Source organism: Orbicella franksi, chromosome 10 (genome assembly GCF_964199315.1).
Source record: "Orbicella franksi chromosome 10, jaOrbFran1.1, whole genome shotgun sequence".
NCBI lineage: Eukaryota > Metazoa > Cnidaria > Anthozoa > Scleractinia > Merulinidae > Orbicella > Orbicella franksi.
Window position 1 is genome coordinate 18,304,649 of NC_138154.1, and position 19,933 is coordinate 18,324,581.

The following is a 19,933-nucleotide window of genomic DNA, read 5'->3' on the forward strand; positions in this document are numbered from 1 at the left end:
CATTAACTCACTGTCTCGAACTTTTTCTCAACCAGTGGCTAGAAGACGTGCCCTGTATGGTTATCCGTGTCCCGAAATACCCGATCATGATAGTCGTGGAATATATCATAACAAAGATGGGATGCTGTATGTGAAGTAACTGAACCGGCGTGTGGAAGGAATATGTCTTGCAAGTCTATCAGAGTTTTCTTACAAAATAAATAAACGTAGGGAGCACGATTACCTGAAGATTAAATAACACAAAATCATGATTTCGATATCAGTCTAACAAGAGATACTCAAGCATGTTAAGGCATGGCTCGCACCCTAATTTGCATAAAATCTGAAACCAGTCATAACTTTGGAACGATCTACCAAAACACCGTCAAACTTGGCAACAATATAAAACATATCGACCTTACCTCAGTTTTGGTTTTAAGTGTTGATTAGTTAGGTCACGTGACCTCTTATCAATGTCTGATTGGATTAAAAGAAAATTGAAAATGGAGTGGTGAGATGCTACAGAAAGGATATAACTTGAAACCTTATGATAGTTGTCTTGTTGTCCCTTATATGGTTCAGGGCGGAATGGTTGACAGTGATGTGTTGTTTAAGAGATAAGTAGTAAACAGGTCTCGTGCCATATTTTGTCTCTTGATATCTTGTCAAGAGAACAACAAATTAGACCACCCCGGGCGCGGATAGTTTTTTGAGTAAGGGCAAAGAAAACTGATATCTTATCCTTCGCGTAAGTTAACCTTTCCCCACCCCATTTGAGGTTTTGCTATTGCCCGGATTATGACGTCATTTGACACGTGACCACCATAAAAATATCTTAAGCGATTTAAGGATGCCAAATCCTACGTTATTTCTGTAGCAAAAAGTTTAAACTTCACGGGGGGTCTTTCAAAGGAGCTAGCCATGCCTTAAAATGCTTGAGAATAATTTGCATTAGAGACGACTCAGATAATACCAAGTCAGTGATTTTCTTCTAGTTCTACGATCACCAGCCTTAGACACGAAAGAAGGAAGTAAGAAGTAGAATGAATTACGAAGAAAAGGTTGTTCATAAGGTAGAGGATATCTTAAATAATTGGGGAAACAAGAGATTAACGTCAATTGGTAAAATTGCAGTTATTAAGGCACAACTTGTTTTCGTTCTGTTGTCAACAATTTCGTGCTCCAGATAGCTGAAAGAAACAAGTGATATTCTTTTTAAATTCCTTTGGAATAACAAGGGCGACAAAATGAAGCGGACTGAAATAATAAAACTATAGAGTTTATATTCGCGGGCATAAATATGTTTTGGGCCCGACTCAGACTCATTTTTGCCCGAGCCGTTAGGCGAGGATTAAAATGAGCTCTGAGAAGGGCCCAAGACATATTTATCTTCAAGAACATAATCTCTATTATTATTATTATTATCACTTTGGAGGGCATTGAGAAAATAAAAACTGAAAAAGAAAGATGACAACAAAACAATCTGAACAATCACGCAATCCTTTTCCAACTGAGCGGTTTGTTGCCCCATTTCAGACCATGCGGTGATACTCTTGAGAATTCTCCCTTTTAAATTTTCAAATAGTTGCGTGTATATGAATAAATAATTTTTAGACGGATAAAAGAACAATTCTCCAGAGAATATCACGAGGTCTGTAATGGGACAATAAACCGCCCAAGCGAAAAAGGTCTATTGAATGACTTTTATTCTCTCTCAATGAAGATGCACAATACATCAGGCGAAGCTGGCTAGAAATTACAAAATCTTGCCATTTGAGTTTTCAAAAATTGTAGAAGACATTAAAGGAAAGTTCGATAAAGCTTATTTGTAAGTGCAAGTATGAAGTTTACTTCAGCGGGCTATGATACATTTTAGCCCGCCAAATTTTAGCCCGCAAGATGCAGACCTAAAGATGCTAGCTAGACATAATAGAATTCAATTTAGCCTTGAGGATTTCATGGGTACTTGAGTATATTTCATACAACTGTGAATCTAAATGGCAGTGCTTTTTCGATTTTCGTTTATGTAAGGCGGTAATTTGGCACCAAAAGAGGTCCGAAATCTTGATATAAAAGATGCTTTATTCCAAGAACTTATTGAGCTGTGGACGGACTTAAATTATAGGGATTCCTTTACCTCTCAAGCTAATTTTAGTGCTGGTCATATTTAAAATAATTCGATGATCAGAATCGCGGGCAAGACCATATTTCATAATCACTGGGCTAATGCGGTGGTGATGAAAATTAACGATCTGATGACAAGTGATTTAGTTGTTTCAAATCTAAGTGTTGTTCTCCAGTTTCGTTCCACGCACTTTCAGTTGTCAGGAGTGCTATTAGACTTTTGGAATTGACATTGCCACGGAATCAAATCTCTGTTGCTTTTGTCAAACAGCACAAGAATCGTTTCTTCATCTTTTCTGAGAATGCTCGATCACACAAGTCTTTTGGAATAGGGTTCATCTATTTTTCGTCTCGGTTAATTTAATTAATGCCAACCTCACAATTTTTAACTTTATGTCAATGTTTAGGTCTCAAAGGAGAGAAAAGCGCCTCTTTACTCAATCATTGTTTACTTCTTGGTAGATACTACATTTACTCCTGCAAGTACAAAAATGTTCGACCATACTCAATAGAATGCGTCAATCAGGTTAGATGCAATTTAAAAATAGAAAAGCACATACAAAACGCATTCCGACAGAAGTGGCACAAAATACTCAAGTCATTATAACTCGTTGATCTCTCCTTTGAACTACTGTTTAAACAGGCAGGTTCTCCTTTGCAAACGAAACAGCTTCAAACCAGTATTTCATGGCCCTATATATTTCTTTTTTCTTTTTGTTATATTTACTCTTGTTTAATTTGTTAGAGTAATGTAGTAGAGGTAGTGGTGGTATTGTATCTGTTAGTTGTATTATTTTCAGTTTGTCCTTATCAGTCATATTACTGCTGAGTAGAATAAATTTTTGTTTAAAAAGGTTTGTTATTATTGTAAGTATTGTAAGCATTGTCGCTTGCCATTGTAATTCGTAATTAATGCTAGGGATGTAAGTAAGTTTAGTGTTGTAAAAGTGTAAATAAAGTGTAGTATTATAAAAAAAAGGACGACGAGATTCAATCAGGAGTGGGGCATTGAAGTGGGGGGGGCGCGTCTATAAAATCGATGTTTATTAGATAACAGGCATAGGGTAAAATTGGACTGGACCAATGAACCCCTAGACCATTGGATTGCTGGACTAATTTTTGGACCATTTTTGGACCATTTTCTAGACCTGTTTTTTATCAAAACATAGCACTTAAGGAGGGGTGGGTAGGTATTCTTTCATCTATGGGGGAAGAGGAGGGTGAAGTGGAGGGCCGGGGAGGGCGGAAGGGTATCGTGAGTTGAATATACCATTTGGACTGAATGAAATATACGCCATATGAACAGTCCACTTCAGGCGGCGTGAATGTTTTAATAATTATTTTTGTTTCGTCAATTTCTATTTCTAGTTTATTTATGTATTTGATTATTCTTTTAACTCACTTTTAATTGCCTTTTTTGTTTCTATTTTCTTTTTAATTTTTGTTGCCCTTTTCTCGTTTCTCGTTCATCGATTGTCTTGTCTCTCGCTCGGAAATAAAGGCGCATATGATTAAGTCTGGACACACGTAAACGCAGGTAGTTTCGCCTAATTTAGCGCACTGAAATTTATATATCTCTACGGTCCCATTTCTTGGATATTTTCAGTTTTGCTCTCGTTTGAACAAAGGACTTTGTAAGGCATGTCCATGTACCTCAAGAACCTAAAGCATAAGGAATATTTCGACTTTTGTACTGTTGATGAGTGATCTCGCCTAATTTCGAAATACTAGCCAGGCACGTATAACGTTTTGCGTAAATAGAAAGTGTCAATTAGAACTGGGAATTTCTAACCTTAGTGCCATTTTAGGTCGGAAGTGTACAGCAAGGTTGAAAGCGAACCAAAAGACGAGGTCGCCACCATTGAGCGAGAATTTAAATTTAGAAAAAGAATGGCCCTTTCCGTTTTTGGGGAGTTTGATAACTGTACCGTTACATTTAACGTCAGCAGTAAATAATTTAGGATTAAACTTTTTTTTTTTGTAAAATGTGTGATTAAATAAAGTTGTATATCGTCATGTGTTTTTCTTGCTTTATCAATATGCACATTAAGAAAATTTACATCCGTGTTTGAAATTATTTCAAACACGGCCGTGGTTTTCAACTCGTTTTCCATTGGGTTTCTAAACCCATCCACCTGACCAGAATAAGATGCACTGGTTGGGTAAGAGCTGCATGGATAATTAATGAGTTTGAGAATCTCATATGAAAATCCCCTTTCCATGTTTATCAGATGTTTTCAGCTGGTTTATCCGCATTTATGCTAACAAAAACTGTAAAGCTTGACGTAAACATACACCTAGCTGCTGCTACACGCTTCGTCGACAAAAGACATCTTCTAGATCAGCTAAGGTTAGTCAAATATTGGGATTAAACGATAGTATAGGGCCTACTCTGGGACTTAAAGTCGCCGTAACTTTAGGCGACTTTGGGCGATTTAAGGCGACTTTAGGCGACTTAGGCAAAACTGGCAGAAAAACATTGCGACTTTAGGCGATGTAAGGCGATTTTAGGCGACTTAAGGCGACTTTTAAAGGCGACTTAAGGCGACTTTAGGTGACTTTAGGCGACTTAAGGCGACTTTAGGTCCCAGAGTAGGCCTGGTATAAATTGTAGTAATCAACCGTTTTACTATCGTAGGTCTTGACGCTAAGATTTATGGGTGCAAAATTCTAGGACTGACTTTATCTAAAAATGTCTAATGTAAACTTGCTTTAAAATCTTCTTAAAGGAGGCGGCCGAAAAGCAACATACCTTATGGGGTATTTTCTTTTTAAATATGCATTTTTGGCTTTAATGGGTGTTTTGCAGTTGTAACTAGAAGAATAAATTGAGGCATGTAGAGAAGATTGTCTACTATACCTCCTTTGGTGGTATAGTAGACAATGCAAAACCCGAAATGAAATTTTCCTTTTTCCGTTGGTGTAGAAGTTTTGTCGAAGGCATTTCTGAGGTGAGGAACACTTTCGCCGTTCTTACAAAACATTTTATTTGCCGAAATTTAGAGATCCACACGACAGAAAACTTCAAAGGATAACTACAAGCCACGACCATAATGAGGATAATAGAATTGGTTTTTCACAATCTTTTAGTGTCGAGGTTGTATGATAGTTTTGGGAAAACTAAATTACTGTTTGGAAAACAGCTCAAAAGGAGGTGTTAGGAAAAAAGCAATTTCCGACTGCTGCGTTTTTTGTCTCAAAGTTCATGAACAGCTGGTTTCAGCGGACCCTAACTTTGAAGATAAAAAGCCAAACTTGTACTTTGCTGAAATAAGTAAGCTGAAACAGCGAACTGACGTTGGCGTAGTTAACGGTCTGCATAAGTACGATACTTTGAGTCGAAGAAAGAAGATAATTTGACAACGTTTTGTATTATTTTTGAGTAAAGAAGCATGCTACAATTTTGTTAACATTTGATCAAACACCGGTTTAATTTAGGAACAGGAATAAAATATCGAGCTCCTTTTTCTTGTTGTCAAGAAATGATGACCAGGTCTTTATGAATAGGAGGGACTGCAACGAGATTTTCAATATAGAGGCCTTGGAAATTAGGGTTTTACTTCCTTCGCTATGTCAAAAAGTAAAAATCGATAAAGCGGGTGTCTCAGTTTTTTAAGCCTGTGTTACGGCTCCCTTCTTATTTTTCTTTCGGGGTGTTTGTGCGATTAATTGGCTCGCATCTAATTAAAGTACAGCTTAAAAGCTTATAACGTCCGGTCCTTTCGCGCTACGGCGTTTTAGTTTCAAACTCAGTATAAATTTGTTTTCAAATGATTTAATTTGACAAGAGTACAAACACGGAATATTTGAGAGGTAGTCAGTTGACATAACGGTCTAATTAAACAGAAATACGGTTAGCATTTAATTGCACCAAGAAAAACGTTGCATAAGTTTCCTAAGTTAATCGTGCTATTGTATATCTTATTTGCCGATCTAGGTCTGGTGACAATTTTTTCTGAAGACACTTCGACAAAAGTAATCTACAGTGAATGGGAATTCAAACTTACACTAAAAAGATATTCAGCAGCAACTTCGTATGTTCTATCTTTCTCATGTCATCTGTTTCTAGAGGTATATACTTTGGGGAAAATGCATTCTCGTTTAAACATTATAAATAATTAAACGAGAAAAAAAAAAAGGCGACAGAGGACTTTTTCCGTGCTTACATAGCCCCATCTAAACACTCGCGGAGTTGGGAGATTTCGAGACAGTTATGCCTCTCGGTTTTCCTCGGCTCTATATTATTCCAACCCTAAGCCCCCACCCCCTCGTGTTCAGAGGAGAATGTGTAAACAAGGAAACGGTCCTCTATTGCTTAAGGTAAAGGTAAGGTAAAGGTAAAATCTTTATTTAGACACTGTATTTCCTTCAGGACTCAACAATATTGAATTAAATTAGTCTAACTACCTAACTAATAAATCACTAATAACTACGATAAGACAAATGATAAAAAACTTGCCTGGGAAGCCGTGTATAAAAGCACAATAAAACTTATATAAGACGACCATCAAAATCATAATTCTTCAACTTAGATTTAAATTCATCAAGAGATGGTGACTGACGAATATCCAAGGGTAAATTATTCCGCAATATAGCTCCGCTGTAGGACAGACTTCTATTACAATAATTAGTGCGGGACTGTGGAATGGCAGGCGAACAGTCACAATCTCTTAAGTTATAGGTTAAGGTATCGGAACGAAGACAAAGTGCGTATTAAGATAGTCCGGAACCATATTATTAACAATCTTATACATCATTATTGATTTATCAATAAGGCGTTGACGGTCCAGTTTAACCCAGTTTACCATTCGCAACAATTCATCAGTACTACGATCGTAATTTCCAAAAGTTATGACACGTGCAGCACGATTTTATAATTTTGTAACTTTTGAGAAAGACTCTTCGAACAGGGTCCCTGCACCGAGCTGCAGTAATTGAGATGAGGTTGGACTAATGAATTGTAGATGGAAAGTAGAGTCTTATATGGGACCGAATACCTAATACGTTCAATGGCCCTAATACCAGAAGCAATCTTTTTAGAAAGCTCGTTGATATGACACTCCCAAATAAGATTTTCATCAATGTGTACACCTAAGGATTTTGCAGTCGAGACTTGCTTTATCGGAAACTGGCAGGAGCCATAATCGGGGACGGAGACGGTAAGTCTTGGGATCCGCGCGCACCTATAATATGGGACAATTTTTTTTTATTTTTAGAACAAATTGCGCCATCCTGACGTCATATATCCGCTCGGATCCACGCACATGTCGGGGGCTCTCGCGTGGATGTTGTCACGTTGCGTGATCAAATGGTGAGACCTTGCGAGATTATCTTGCGTATTTTTCACAGTGATGGCAGGGAATAAGGCAGGGATTACGAACCAGGGCGCTTATATGTAGTTTTATGCTCTGAGCTAATGGAAAAGGTGGGTTTTTCAGGGTCGAAAACAAGACTTCAATCTCGCGGTGGGAATGAATAATAAGATCTGCTCGCGCTAGTTGTAAGCTTTTTGCGTTTGTTCTCACTTAAGAATATAGCAAGAAAACTCTCTGCTCTGATATCGAGTTAATTTGTGAGTTTCTCAGACAATGGTTAATCATAACCAAAACCTGTTTTGATGGTTTCTTATTGTTTCTGCTTGTTTGTTGAGCTTGCAAAAGTTTTTGAAAGGAAAGTCTGACGCGTACAATTAGCTCATTTGCATAGTGCAGCTCGTCCACTTTTAAGTCCGAGTCGGTGTTTTCAATTGTCAACAAATCTTGACAAAGATTCCTTTCGTTATCTTTCGTGTTGAGATGCTGCAACAAATTTCACGAACGCAAAAAAGGCTACTAACATCATGTGTGTTTCTTCAACATAAGCATAGTGAAGTTTTACACTGCGAAAATGAAAATAGACAAGGAGTTTTGATAACTCGATCAACAAAATCGAAATCGTTATTCGACGTTGATTAAAGAAAGCGTCATCGTAACTTTGCTGATTATTTCTGCTTTATTCACATATTTTCCGCTTAGCATTTAATATGTTCTCAAACATTTATCAGTCTTAAACATATTTAAAAACTGTAGGGTTATTGTTTGAGTTCGATGTACGCTTTCACACGAAAGTGCGGCGGAAGTACAATTTGTCATGTTTACTGACTGTACAAAACACGCATCGGCGGGCGCTCTCATTCATCGACAACAGAGAATTTACTGGATTTTTACACAAATAAAACTGAGCAGACGTCAAGCGTTGCTTACAATTCAGGCGAAACTCAAACTAGCAATTATTTTGTTTTACTTTTCGGTCGCGATAGCCTGGCAAATTCCCCGCAAGCGTGTGGCAAGAGGAGCTAGCAAACTATGTAGTCCTGAAGCTCTGCGATATCTAAATATATCGAGCTAGTTTTTTGCTAATGGAAAAGCTGTTAATCTTCAACATATGTGAAATTTAAAGTGAAGTAATGTACAGCTCATGTTAAAGAAGCATCCGTCGGAACACAACTTGGTCAGCTTAAAGCGGAACATACCTAAATTCGACACTGTCTTACTTCACTCGAACTGGAGCAGCTTACGACGAAAATGCTTAATTAAGCAAAATTCCAACACGCGTACAAGCGTTGAGTTGTGAGCCAAAAACATGAAAAATTTCGGGAATTTTGGACGCCATTTCCCCGGCGCGACATCCGCAGAAATCCTCGCAACATGTACGCGCGTGTGCCGCAGGCGATGGCGCAATTTGTTCTAAAAATAGAATTATTGTCCCGTATCATGGGGACAACCCCAATACTAAAAATGGTGCACGCTTACGGTCTCCGTCCCCCATTATGGCTCCTTAAACTGGTTAATTGTGGCAGTGGGATTCGCTGTAGAATTTAATAACCTTTGCTTAGAACCAATCAGTAGGAATTCTGTCTTTGTCATATTTAAAGTTAGTTTGTTGGCTGCAAGCCACACACGAGCTCTCTCCAAATCAAGATTAATATAATTATTCATTTCATCAACATCACTACCAGCAAAAGTAATACTAGTATCATCGGCGTACATCCTTGGTTGGGAATGCCGGAGACAATTAGGCAGATCATTTATATATAACAGAAATAGAAGGGGCCCAAGAATTGTTCCCTGTGGAACACCACAGCGAAGGAACATTTTAGACCATTTATTCTCGTTTACTAAACACATTTGGGTTCGGTTCTTTAAATAAGAGCACAACCATTGGTTTGTGGAATCCTGAATACCATAAGCTTGTAATTTCGAAAGAAGAATAGTATGGTTCACAGTATCGAAGGCCCTCTTAAGATATAAAAAATACAACGGCATTAATAAAGCCACGATCGCTGTTTAAAGACCAGTTATCAGTCGCGTTAATCAAAGCAGTAACTGTAGAATGAAGCGAGCGAAAACCAAATTGGTGTCTACTGAGAAGATCGTTGTCGTTTAGAAATAATACAACTGATCATAAATAATCCGCTCGAAAACCTTGGCCACAACCGGGATAATCGATATCGGTCAATATTTAGAAGGATCACGCCTACTTGCAACTTTCTTAAAAAGAGGCGTCATTCTTGCACTCCTCCATTCCTCGGGAAAAATATTACTGTCGATCGATTGGCTGAATATCAGAGCGACTGACCAAGAGAATAAATCTGGACATTCTCTTAGCAGTCTGGCTGACACAGAATCAAGACCTGTTGCCTTTCTCTTGCATAATTTATTTAGGTGGGACAAAACGTGCAATTGAGTTACCAGTTACACGCTGGAAACTAAAACAACTGCTGGTTTGGTCAACATTTCTCTATGACTGTACCTATTATTTATCATTCCTGAGTTTTAACAAATCGAAATATTACGGCATTATTTAATTGCGTCTTTAAGACAATGTTCAAAGTTCCATCAAAAAACAAAAAACGTAACAAGCTAGGTAGAGACAGGTTACTTTCGAGCGTCAAAAGAGGGTCTGGATGGGGGAGGGAGTGCAAATGTCAGTTGTCAGTTAACATTTTGTCTATTTGTCGGTTGTCAGTTGAAGTTTCGGTCATTTGTCAGTTGTTGTTCAGAGGCTGTTAATAATTCATTGAAGACCTAAAACTTCTCCAACATCACTTTTTCGGACGAACGGAATTAAAATTCCATTCGTCTTAAAATTCCGAAAATTTCGAAACGGTGACAAAGGATACGGAAATTTCTTGGGAAATTGCCGAAAATTTGAAAAGCGAACCATTCAACTGAAAATTCCGGGAATTTAAAATAACAGCAGACATGTCGATTATCATGTATTAAACAGATAGTGGGAGGATCATATTGTAAATGATTAATATTAGCAGACTTAATAGAAACTTGAAGTAAAAGTATTTCAATGAATTTCAAACGAATATCGAGGGCAAAAACCTTTGGTCTGGTGTTAGTTAATCTGTCTACAAATGCCAGTTGTATGTTCAACTTTCGGGTATTTGTCGGTTGTTAGTTATTTTTTTGCCATTTGCTAGTTGTCAGGCCCTCTCAAAATCGTGCAGGTTCCTTTTTGGCAGATGTTGAGTATTCTAATAATTGGTGAATTTTAATTAAAAGTCTTTCTTTAGTTTATTTTTTGCCATTTGTTATTTGTCAGTTAACCCAGTCCAGACCCTCTCAAAATCGTGCAAGTGCCTTTGTGGCAGATGTTGAGTATTCTAATTCGTGAATTAAGTCTTCCTTTAGTTTATTAGCGAGTGAGACAGCTTCAGTCAAACTAGAACGAACGAAGACTAACTCAGTATCAACTTGCCCTCTGACATTGATTATAAGGTACAGTAGACTATTTCACATATATCTCAGATAACTCTAACAAGGCTTGCCTCGAATTTCTCGTTATTTTTCCGACCGGAACATGTTCCCTTAGTATTTGTCCCGGCTTAGACGTCAACGCTTACTTTGGGCTATCTCAGTGTCACTTGGCACTCACTTGCATTTTTACTTCTTGACTCAGGCGGACTTTCAAAGTCAAAAAATAATCGGAGCAAAATCACTGCAATTTTTAAAGTTCGCTGACGGAGAGGGACATTGGGCTTTGCGGTGTTGATCCTTTGTAATGCGATGATGCCGGCGGTGAATAAAATCCCAACTTGCGGTGTTGCGGTGATCTCAAACCCTTCGGTGTGCGGTGTTTGTGTTTATCACGCTACGGTGTTCGGTGAGATGAAATTATCTGCGGTGATGTGGTTTCTTGTTTGACCTTTTTCAGACCAAAATTTAGCATGCGCTTATTTTGTGGAAAATTGTTGGGATATAAAAGCACTATGACTTTAGTTAGTAGTAGTACTGGATTTAATCTTAGTTCTAGGTTAATTAAACCTTAATTGTAGTCTTAAGTTTTTCGCTTTTATTACTTCTGTATTTTAAACATTTAATGTATATTTTAGGCTTTTATTTTTTAGAGGACCCTCCTAAAAACAGTCTCTAGGTAATTGGAGGCCTCCTCTTTAAATATTAATTTAATTTATTATATATTTATAAGAGGAAACGTTTAAATCATGGGGCTAAAAATATATGCTGCGGTGACGGTATATCGTGAACTTTTCTTGCGGTAATGCAGTGTTCGTTGATTTGTTTTTCTATTTTGTTTTGTTTTGTTTTGTTTTGTTTTGTTTTTTGTTTTTTGTTTTTTGTTTGTTTGGTTTTTTTTTTTTGGCGGTATTCCGGTGTTCAGAGCATGAGTTTCGAGCATACAATTAATTAACAGTTAGATTATACGCTCGGGATTTCTATGAGGTGACAGTAGAATTCTAAATAAATTTCTTTTAAATTAGCGATTTCCAATTGCTTCTCTATAAATTAAGTAGTATTTAACTTCACGCTCAGCAAAATCGCGCGCGGATTGACTTGTTGTTGGAAAACTTGCAGCTGTTTTGCCTGCGCTAACAGTTAATTTTTAAAATATTAAGGTTTTTTAATCTGAGTTGCATGATGATCAATGTCCTTTTTGGGGGTTGAATTATCCAGTGATATTTCTTAATCCTCAAAACATCGGAGAAACGAGAAAGCATTGCCACGACAATGTGAAGAAGTCCAGCCACAGCGCGCTGATTAACAATTAGACCACGAACCCGAGTTTTCAATAAGTGCATAGTCAACGAGACGTAGCCGAGTTGACTTTCGCTCATAGAAAACGATGGTGAGTGGTCTAATTGTTTTAGTAGACACCATAAAGGATTGAGGACGTACGCGCGAAAATTTCCAGTCGACAGAGTTTTCAAAAATTTTTTATGAGTTACTTGTGTCAGAAATGCAAAACTTGGGCGCCACCGACTTCGTTTCAGAGATAAAGCGTGTGGAAAACTACCCTGATTTTGAAAAATTTGCGCTCGTAATTCAGCGTGGTCTGCAGGGGTTTATAATTAGAATTATCGAAGCTGAATCAACGGAGGCAAACGATCTTAGTCATATTTTCTAGAAGTGGGTCTGTTGCGTAAATAGTTCCTAATGTTGCCAACGTTACCTTTTCACAAAACTTAACCCTTCAAAAGGCATTTAAAATTGTCGCACGGGTACACGAAGAGCTAAAAAGAACGGGATTCGATGGTGCATTCTGCAAAAAATTCAGACCTCTAATCGATAGATTTTCTTTATTTTTTTCGCTAAACGTAGAAAACCGGTAGAGAAAATGATCTACCAAAAGAAAAATAGGGGTCACCGAACGTCCACGATCATTAAATTCAGGCAAAGCTATAGCAATGGCCATCTGCCCTATCATTATTCATTTTAGTACTTAGCGAGCGCTCAATGCATGACCTGGCGTTTGAATTTGAGTGCGCAAGATGCGCATAAACAATTAGCGCGAACGTCCTTAAAGCACAAAACCTACAATTTTGATTTTTTTTTTTTCTTTTTCTTTTTTGAGCCTTTGAAAAAGAATAGTTTCCAGTTTCGATCACGAGCAGCGTGCGCTCGATCGCTAATGAATCATTAACATTCATTTGTTCTTTATTTTGAAAAACAAATACATTCCATGTTGCCATGCGTCTGTTCATTAATAAAACAGTTTTCTGTTTTTTTTTTTCTGAGACTTATAGAACTCGGTGCGATTTTTCAGGCTTAGAACTGTACTGTTTTGAATGGCTGCGCTATTTTTTTTAATGTAACTCTCCACTGTGCCTTTCATTGTGTTTAAGTCATAAATTAAGGTTGCACTGTCCTGTTGCATAGCAACAAACTTGACCCACTTTTTACCATCAATTCATCTATGTTAAAAACTAAGCCGGTGACCCCACATTTTTTTTTTTATAAAAATCTTTTTATAACACACAGAGAAGAAAAAACAGGTAAAGTTATAAAAAATTTATAGGGAGTGGATTTTTCTTAAATTAAGAAAAATGGAAATGTCCAAGTTGGAGAATTTCCATTCCTCAGTTTCCTTGTTTTGTTTTGTTTTGTTTTTTTACAATTTTGCACTTGCATTCCGCTTTTACTGTTGAATATTTTTATGCATTAAAAAAGTAGGATCAGCGGATCTTCTTTTGAGATATTAACTTCGTGGGTATTCTAGCGTGCGTTCTAAGCGCTAATTAAAATCTCGACTTTACAAGATCGCCCCTTGTGCACGTGAAGGCGGTCCGCTGATCAGTAAAGCCCGCAATTCCACGCGAATAAACGCGATTTATCCGCAAATAGTGTTTTCTTTTTCGCTGTTTTCGTTAGCAGCTCAAGCGGTAAAAGGAGAGAACCATGAATAACCGGAGGTGAGACTAGCCAAGTACAAAGAACGAAGAAAACCTGAAGAGTAGCTTTTTTTCCTGCTGTTTTTTAGATTGTTAGCAGCCGTGATCGATCGCAACATCAACATCACAATTCTCGTTTACGTTCCAGCTCAGCGCTTTTAAAATCTGTAAGACATGTTTTGGATACTCAGTATCCATTTTCAGTTAAAGGGTGTTTACAAGTGAGTGACTTTATATCGAGTAGGTAACAAGTAGAGTATCCGAAAAATGTCTTCCAAATTTAAGCGGTGTGTTGTCTTCAGCCATTAGGGTGCAGCAGCTGTCGGTAGTCTACGAAATGTGACGTTTTTATCGCTTTTCCGAAGTTTTGGAAGAATGTTTAGATGTAAATGGATAATTAAATTCCTGAGAAGACTAAAAGAAGGACATGAAACGGATTCATGCTTTCAAAAACTTGAAATTATTGAAAAACCGGTGCGCGCGCTTAAACAACCGCAAATTTACCAAGGACAATTCAATACGTGCGACTTTGTTAAAGGGTAAAGTTCAATAATGCGTCGAAAAATATTTGGAAACCATTATTTGCGTTAATTTAAGTGAGAATTCTACTAAAACAATTAGATTATTCACTCTCGACTTCTATGAGGCGAAAGTTGATTCAGCCTTCGGCCTCATCAACTATCACCTCATAGAAATCGAGAGTGAATAATCTAATTGTTAATTATAATAATAATAGGAACAATAGTAATAATAAAGCGTTACGCTATGCACCCTATGTGGTTAACGCTTCACATCAGAGCTCAAGATACCGTCTTCTTTCTTCAGAAGGGTGGTTTCAAGTCTTGCGCGGAGATACACCAGGAATTTCCTCAGACTGAAAGTGGTTATTACTGGGTAAATATTGGAAATAGAGAAGCCCAAGTTAATTGTGATATGAAGAATTATGGTGAGTACATGTTATCATATTAATTCCAGGTCGAAAGTGTAAGCTGTGTATAAACTTAATAGTAGGAAGATCTCACTTCTGAAAACATGTTAAGTCCAGTAGGCGTACAGACGACAAGCATAAACACAGCTTACTTGTCTGCACGACCTCCTGATACGGTTACGTTGTTAGCGGTCTCTTAAACACCAATTTGCAAGGTAACAGTTAACAATGGATTTTCTTAATTGCCAGGTGGCGGCTGGACTTTGGCTGTGAGTATCAGCTCCAAGAATAACGATCATCTTCAAAGAAATGTCAACAACTGCCTTAACTCAATACTGTGTGTGCCCTTTGCTGAGAATAACATTACAGGCCGGAAACTAAGCGACGAGGATATACATAAACTGGCACAAACTGAAGGTAGAGAAACATGGCTACACTGCATGTGAGAGAGACTGAAAAATATCTAGAACAGCAAAGCAACCAACAACTAAAGCTCCTCCTCTTTAAGGGTAAAGGAGTAACATAAAAATTCGTATTCCCAAAGTCCTCTTTTTACTGAATTCAAGCTGTTTCGCAAACATCACTAAACGAGCAATTTCTGGAGGGCTCTAAAATAATGTTTTGACAGATTAGACTTAGCATCTCATATGCACTGTAAACCTCAAATATTTATATTTTCTAGGAATATTCAGAGTGGATGCATTGGTTACTCAAGTCATTGTGTTTTACCAGGTATGGAATGAAGTGCTTTTTTGTATTAAAATGAACTGTATTAAAACTGTGATCATGTAACAGATTCTTTCTTTATTGTGAATTTAAGATACCAAGTGGACCTGAATAGTTCAACTCTTCTTGTCCCAGAGGAAAGCAAGTGCCTTGTTTGTTGGTTTTGTATTAGTATATATTATACGGTTTAATATTAATTGCTGGTAGATCGTTCTCGATTTTGCTATTGCTAGCCGTGCTTAAACCTTTTTCATAAGTTGTACTAAAAGGGAGTCGAATATATGAAAAACATCTACTTCAGTAGCAAACATGCAATAAAATAACTGCCTTGAAGGTTTAAGTGCTGGTGATACTTTCAGTTGTAAACAGAGACGAATAATAACCCGACAAAGATGCATTATGAACTAGGCTATGATGATATTGATCTCGATATCGTAATTTACTACGCCACTCTGGAAATTCTAAAAACTCTGGGCGGGAGCTAAGTTACTGTAAGGTTAACTAAGGGCTTCAGATCTAGAAACGCTTCTATTTGCGTCCCTAGCCTGTTACAGAGAAATACTTTCCTCATTCATTCCAGTTGTCCACGCATCATCATTTCCCATTCTTATCCGTATGTGTGGGAGACTAACAACTGCACTACTACTGATGTGGGATATCGCATTTACAACGGATGTCATAGAGGCAAGCAGGGATTATCATGTAATGGTCAGTGTATACTCCTTTTAAATTTCTCTAAATTCAAGCCAGATAAAAACAGTACTGAAAAAGTAAAGGAATTACTTAAGCAATAAAGATATAGACAGTACTGTTGTGAAGTACCAATGGAAAAATCCAGACTTCGGTTTTTTTAGCCTCCGTAATTGTAAGTTGACAAAAAATTGTCGGCTCTAACAGAGGCTTAAGGACGTTCGCGCGAAAATTTTCCAACATTGATTTTTTTTCTCAGACTTTTACCACTGTAAGATGATGAGTTAGCTATGTCAGAAATGTGAAAAAATGGGTGGTCACCCGACTTCGTTTTGGAGAGAACATGCCCGGAACAACACCCTTAATCTGGAAAAAAAAAAAAAAACGGGCTTCGTTAGCGCATAAGGCCACAGTGTCTGTAAGCCCAAAAATATTGCAATTAGATCTTTGAAGTAAAATATTCTCAGCCTAATATTGTTTAAGTAGACCTATTAAATGAATTTCGTCAACTGGTGAGCTTCCTTATAGAGCAAGTTCGCATTTAGCGATCATAGTTTCACGCGCCTTGCAGCCGCAAGATTGCGGAATTCGATTTCCCGTGCACAGAAATCTTTAAATTTCTTTAACTTCCCACATTAATTTTTTGTTCATTTTTGGACAATATGGAGATAATTGTAAATAAAATCTGTTTCTGGAAAGAAAAATAGGGGTCACCGAACGTCCAAGATCGTTAAATCCAGTCAAAGGTGTAGCAAGGGCCATCTGCCCCATCATTGTTCATTTTATTACTTAGCGCGCGCGCTCATGCATGGCGTGGCGTGTGAATTTGCGTGCGCAGTAAAAATGCGCAGAAACAATTAGCGCGAACGTCCTTAAGGCTCGAATATCCTCGCCTCTGGCTGGCGGTTTGGCTGTAATGAATACAGGTGAAGCTGACTCTTTCAGAGCCCTGGTCGTTTTACAGGTGTTTTATTCTTTAGCCATGGCGCTTTGACAATAACACATCCTGTCATTGTCATTTTCTTTAGTAAGGTGTGTGAACATGGCCTGACGGGAATTTAATGAACTTTTATGTTACCGCAGCATCCTTGTGACTTAATTGACTTCTGCTTTCAGTATTTGATGGACATGATGATGGGGAGTGTGGCTTTAGGTGGTGGTCATCTGGCTACAGTAAGTAAATAACTTGCCTACCTGGATTAGCGAAATGACAATGACTCACAACATGTATTGAAAAGAACATGTTTTAGTGCCAACACTACAGACAGAACTTCGATTTAAAACAAGAAAAACTGACTCCAAGATACTATTTACTAAAGAGAGATTCTGATATTTACGCGTGTGATGCCGGTTAAACGGGATGTGCAACCATCGGCGCCATTAGAACAAAAATGCTCTATAGATCTCATCCCTTTTAAGAAACGCTCTCTGGCTACTTTCCGCACTACAGACAGCGTCCAACAGATTCTTAAATTGCAAATCAAGCAAGGTATCATGATCGCGTTATTTACTTTAATGTAACTTGAGTATTTTGCTGTAAATTTTGACCTGTAAATTTGGCGCAGCGCAAAGAAAATGCTGACGTTATGAATTTTTGGCAAGGGATAAAGCAACAGCCACTGTAACTTCCAGCATCATAGAGTAAATCAATTCTCTTTTTGAAAAGAATTCTGAAAAAGAAACCTCTGGGAAAGGTGAGAAGAAGGGGGTGGTGGCATTTATCAGGCCTTTTGTACGCCCGCTGGTTAAAAGTGAGGTGGGAAATTCTCATGAATATCATTGTCGCTATTCTTTAGTCATTTATTAACTTACTGCATTGTACATTAACTCAATCTCTTGAACTTTATTTCAACCAGGTTCAAGACGAGCCCTGTATGGTTATCCTTGTCCCGGGGATCCCAAGGATAGTCGTGGAATATATGGTAACAGTGATGGGATGCTGTATGTCAAGTAAATGAACAAGCGTTTGGAAGAGATGTCTTTTGCAAGTCTACCAGAGTTTTCTTAGAAAATAGATAAACCCGGGGAGCACGAGTACCTGAAGATTAAATAACACGTAATCATGATTTCGATATCAGTCTAACAAGAGATAATAATTAATAATTAGATTAAGAGCTCGAGATTTCTATGAGGTGATAGTTGATGAGGCCGAATTAGTCATCTAATTGTTTTAGTAGAATTTTAGCTGAAATTTCCTTCAAATGGCGATTCCAATTATTTCTTGTATTAGTATTCACGCTTGTCTTAGTATTCACGCTTTAGAGAATTCGCGCGGACTCAGTGAATTGTCAATTTGGCATTGTGTACGTGTACGCGCTCTTATCAGTTTCTTTCAAAAATGTCGAGCTTTTTTAATTCAAGAAACTGTTAACTCCTTCCTTTTAGTCTTCTCGGGAATTTGATTATCCATTTATTTCTAAATGTTTTTTCAAAACTTCGCAGAAACGAGAAAATGTTGCAATTTTGTCGAACACACCAAGCCACTGCACACTAATGGCCGATAGTGTGCAATGGCTCAGCCAATCAGATTACAGCATTTGCATTAGTATACTAGTAGAATTCTACTAACTTAATACATTAGAGACTACTCAGATTTTCCCAAATCAGTGATTTTCTTCTAGTTCTACAATCACCAGCTTTAGACACGAAAGAAGAAAGTAAGAAGAAGAATTACGAAGGAAAGGTTGTTCATAAGGTAGAGGATATCTTAAATAACTGGAGAAACAAGAGATTAACCTCAATTGGTAAAATTGCAGTTATTGAGGCACAACTTGTTTTCGTTTTTTTGTCAACAACGTCGTGCTCCAAATAGCTGAAGAAACAAATGATATTCTTTTTAGAGGAGGTAAGTTTCTAAAGAAACTGTGGTGCTGCGTCGGTGGGAAGTATAGCAAGATAATTTGGTTTTATCAACTGGGTTGATACTGTTAATTGCTCAACGTAAAGAGATTCGATTACGGTAGCCAATTTACATTATCAACCCAGTTGATAAAACCGAATTATCTTGATATTCTTTTTAAATTCCTTTGGAATAACAGGGGCGACAAAATGAAGTGGACTAAAATAACAAAACTATAGAGTTTATATTCGCGGGCATAAATATGTTTTGGGCCCGACTCAGACTCATTTTAGCTCGAAGGGCCCAAAACGTATTTATGTCCAAGAACATAATCTCTATTACTATTATTATCACTTTTGGAGGGCATTGGGAAAATATCAACTGAAGAAAATGACAACAAAACAATCTGAACAATCACGCGAGCGTTTACAAGCTGAATAGCTTTTATTTTCCCTCAATGAAAATACACAATACATCATGGGAAGCTGGCTAAAAATTACAAAATCTTGCCATTTGAGTTTTCAAAAATTGTAGACGACATTAAAGGGAAGTTTGATAAAGCTTATTTGTAAGAGCAAGTGTGAGGTTTATTTCAGCGGGCTAAAATACATTTTAGCCCGCCAAATTCTCCATTTTAGCCCGGAAAATGCGCCGCAATGCCCGACAAAGTAATAATAATAGCAAATTACCAAGACGCAGGCCTAAAGATGCTAGCTAGACATTAGAATAGAATTTAATTAAGGGCTGAAAATTTCATGGGTACTTAAATATATTTCAAAGGACTGTAAATCTAAATGGCAAGACTATATTTTATAATCCCTGGGCTAATGCAGTGGTGATGAAAATTAACGATCTGATGACAAGTGATTCAAGATTTAAAACTTACAGTTGTTTCAACTGTAAGTTTTGCTCTCCAGTTTAGTTCTACGAACTTTTGTGGAGTAATTTCAGCTGTCAGGAGTGCTATGAG

At 37.5% G+C, this 19,933-nt stretch overlaps 1 protein-coding gene and 1 pseudogene across 4 annotated transcripts in view; both read left to right on the forward strand.

Annotated features, from left to right (window-relative positions):
- The window catches only part of LOC145500262 (uncharacterized), a 32,441-nt gene extending 14,858 nt beyond the window's left edge, over window positions 1-17,583 (forward strand). For 2 of the 4 annotated variants that reach the window (XM_081479765.1, XM_081479764.1), the window contains one exon: window positions 36-3,116. In XM_081479765.1, coding sequence (XP_081335891.1) covers window positions 36-139 — 104 coding nt within the window. In that variant the 3' untranslated portion in view covers window positions 140-3,116. Of the gene's footprint in view, window positions 1-35; window positions 3,117-17,156 lie in introns of those variants that run through there. The other 2 variants (XR_014051033.1, XR_014051034.1) reach the window with 2 other exon arrangements.
- LOC145500265 (uncharacterized) lies at window positions 14,699-16,471 on the forward strand (annotated as a pseudogene).
- Window positions 17,584-19,933: the final 2,350 nt, after the last annotated feature.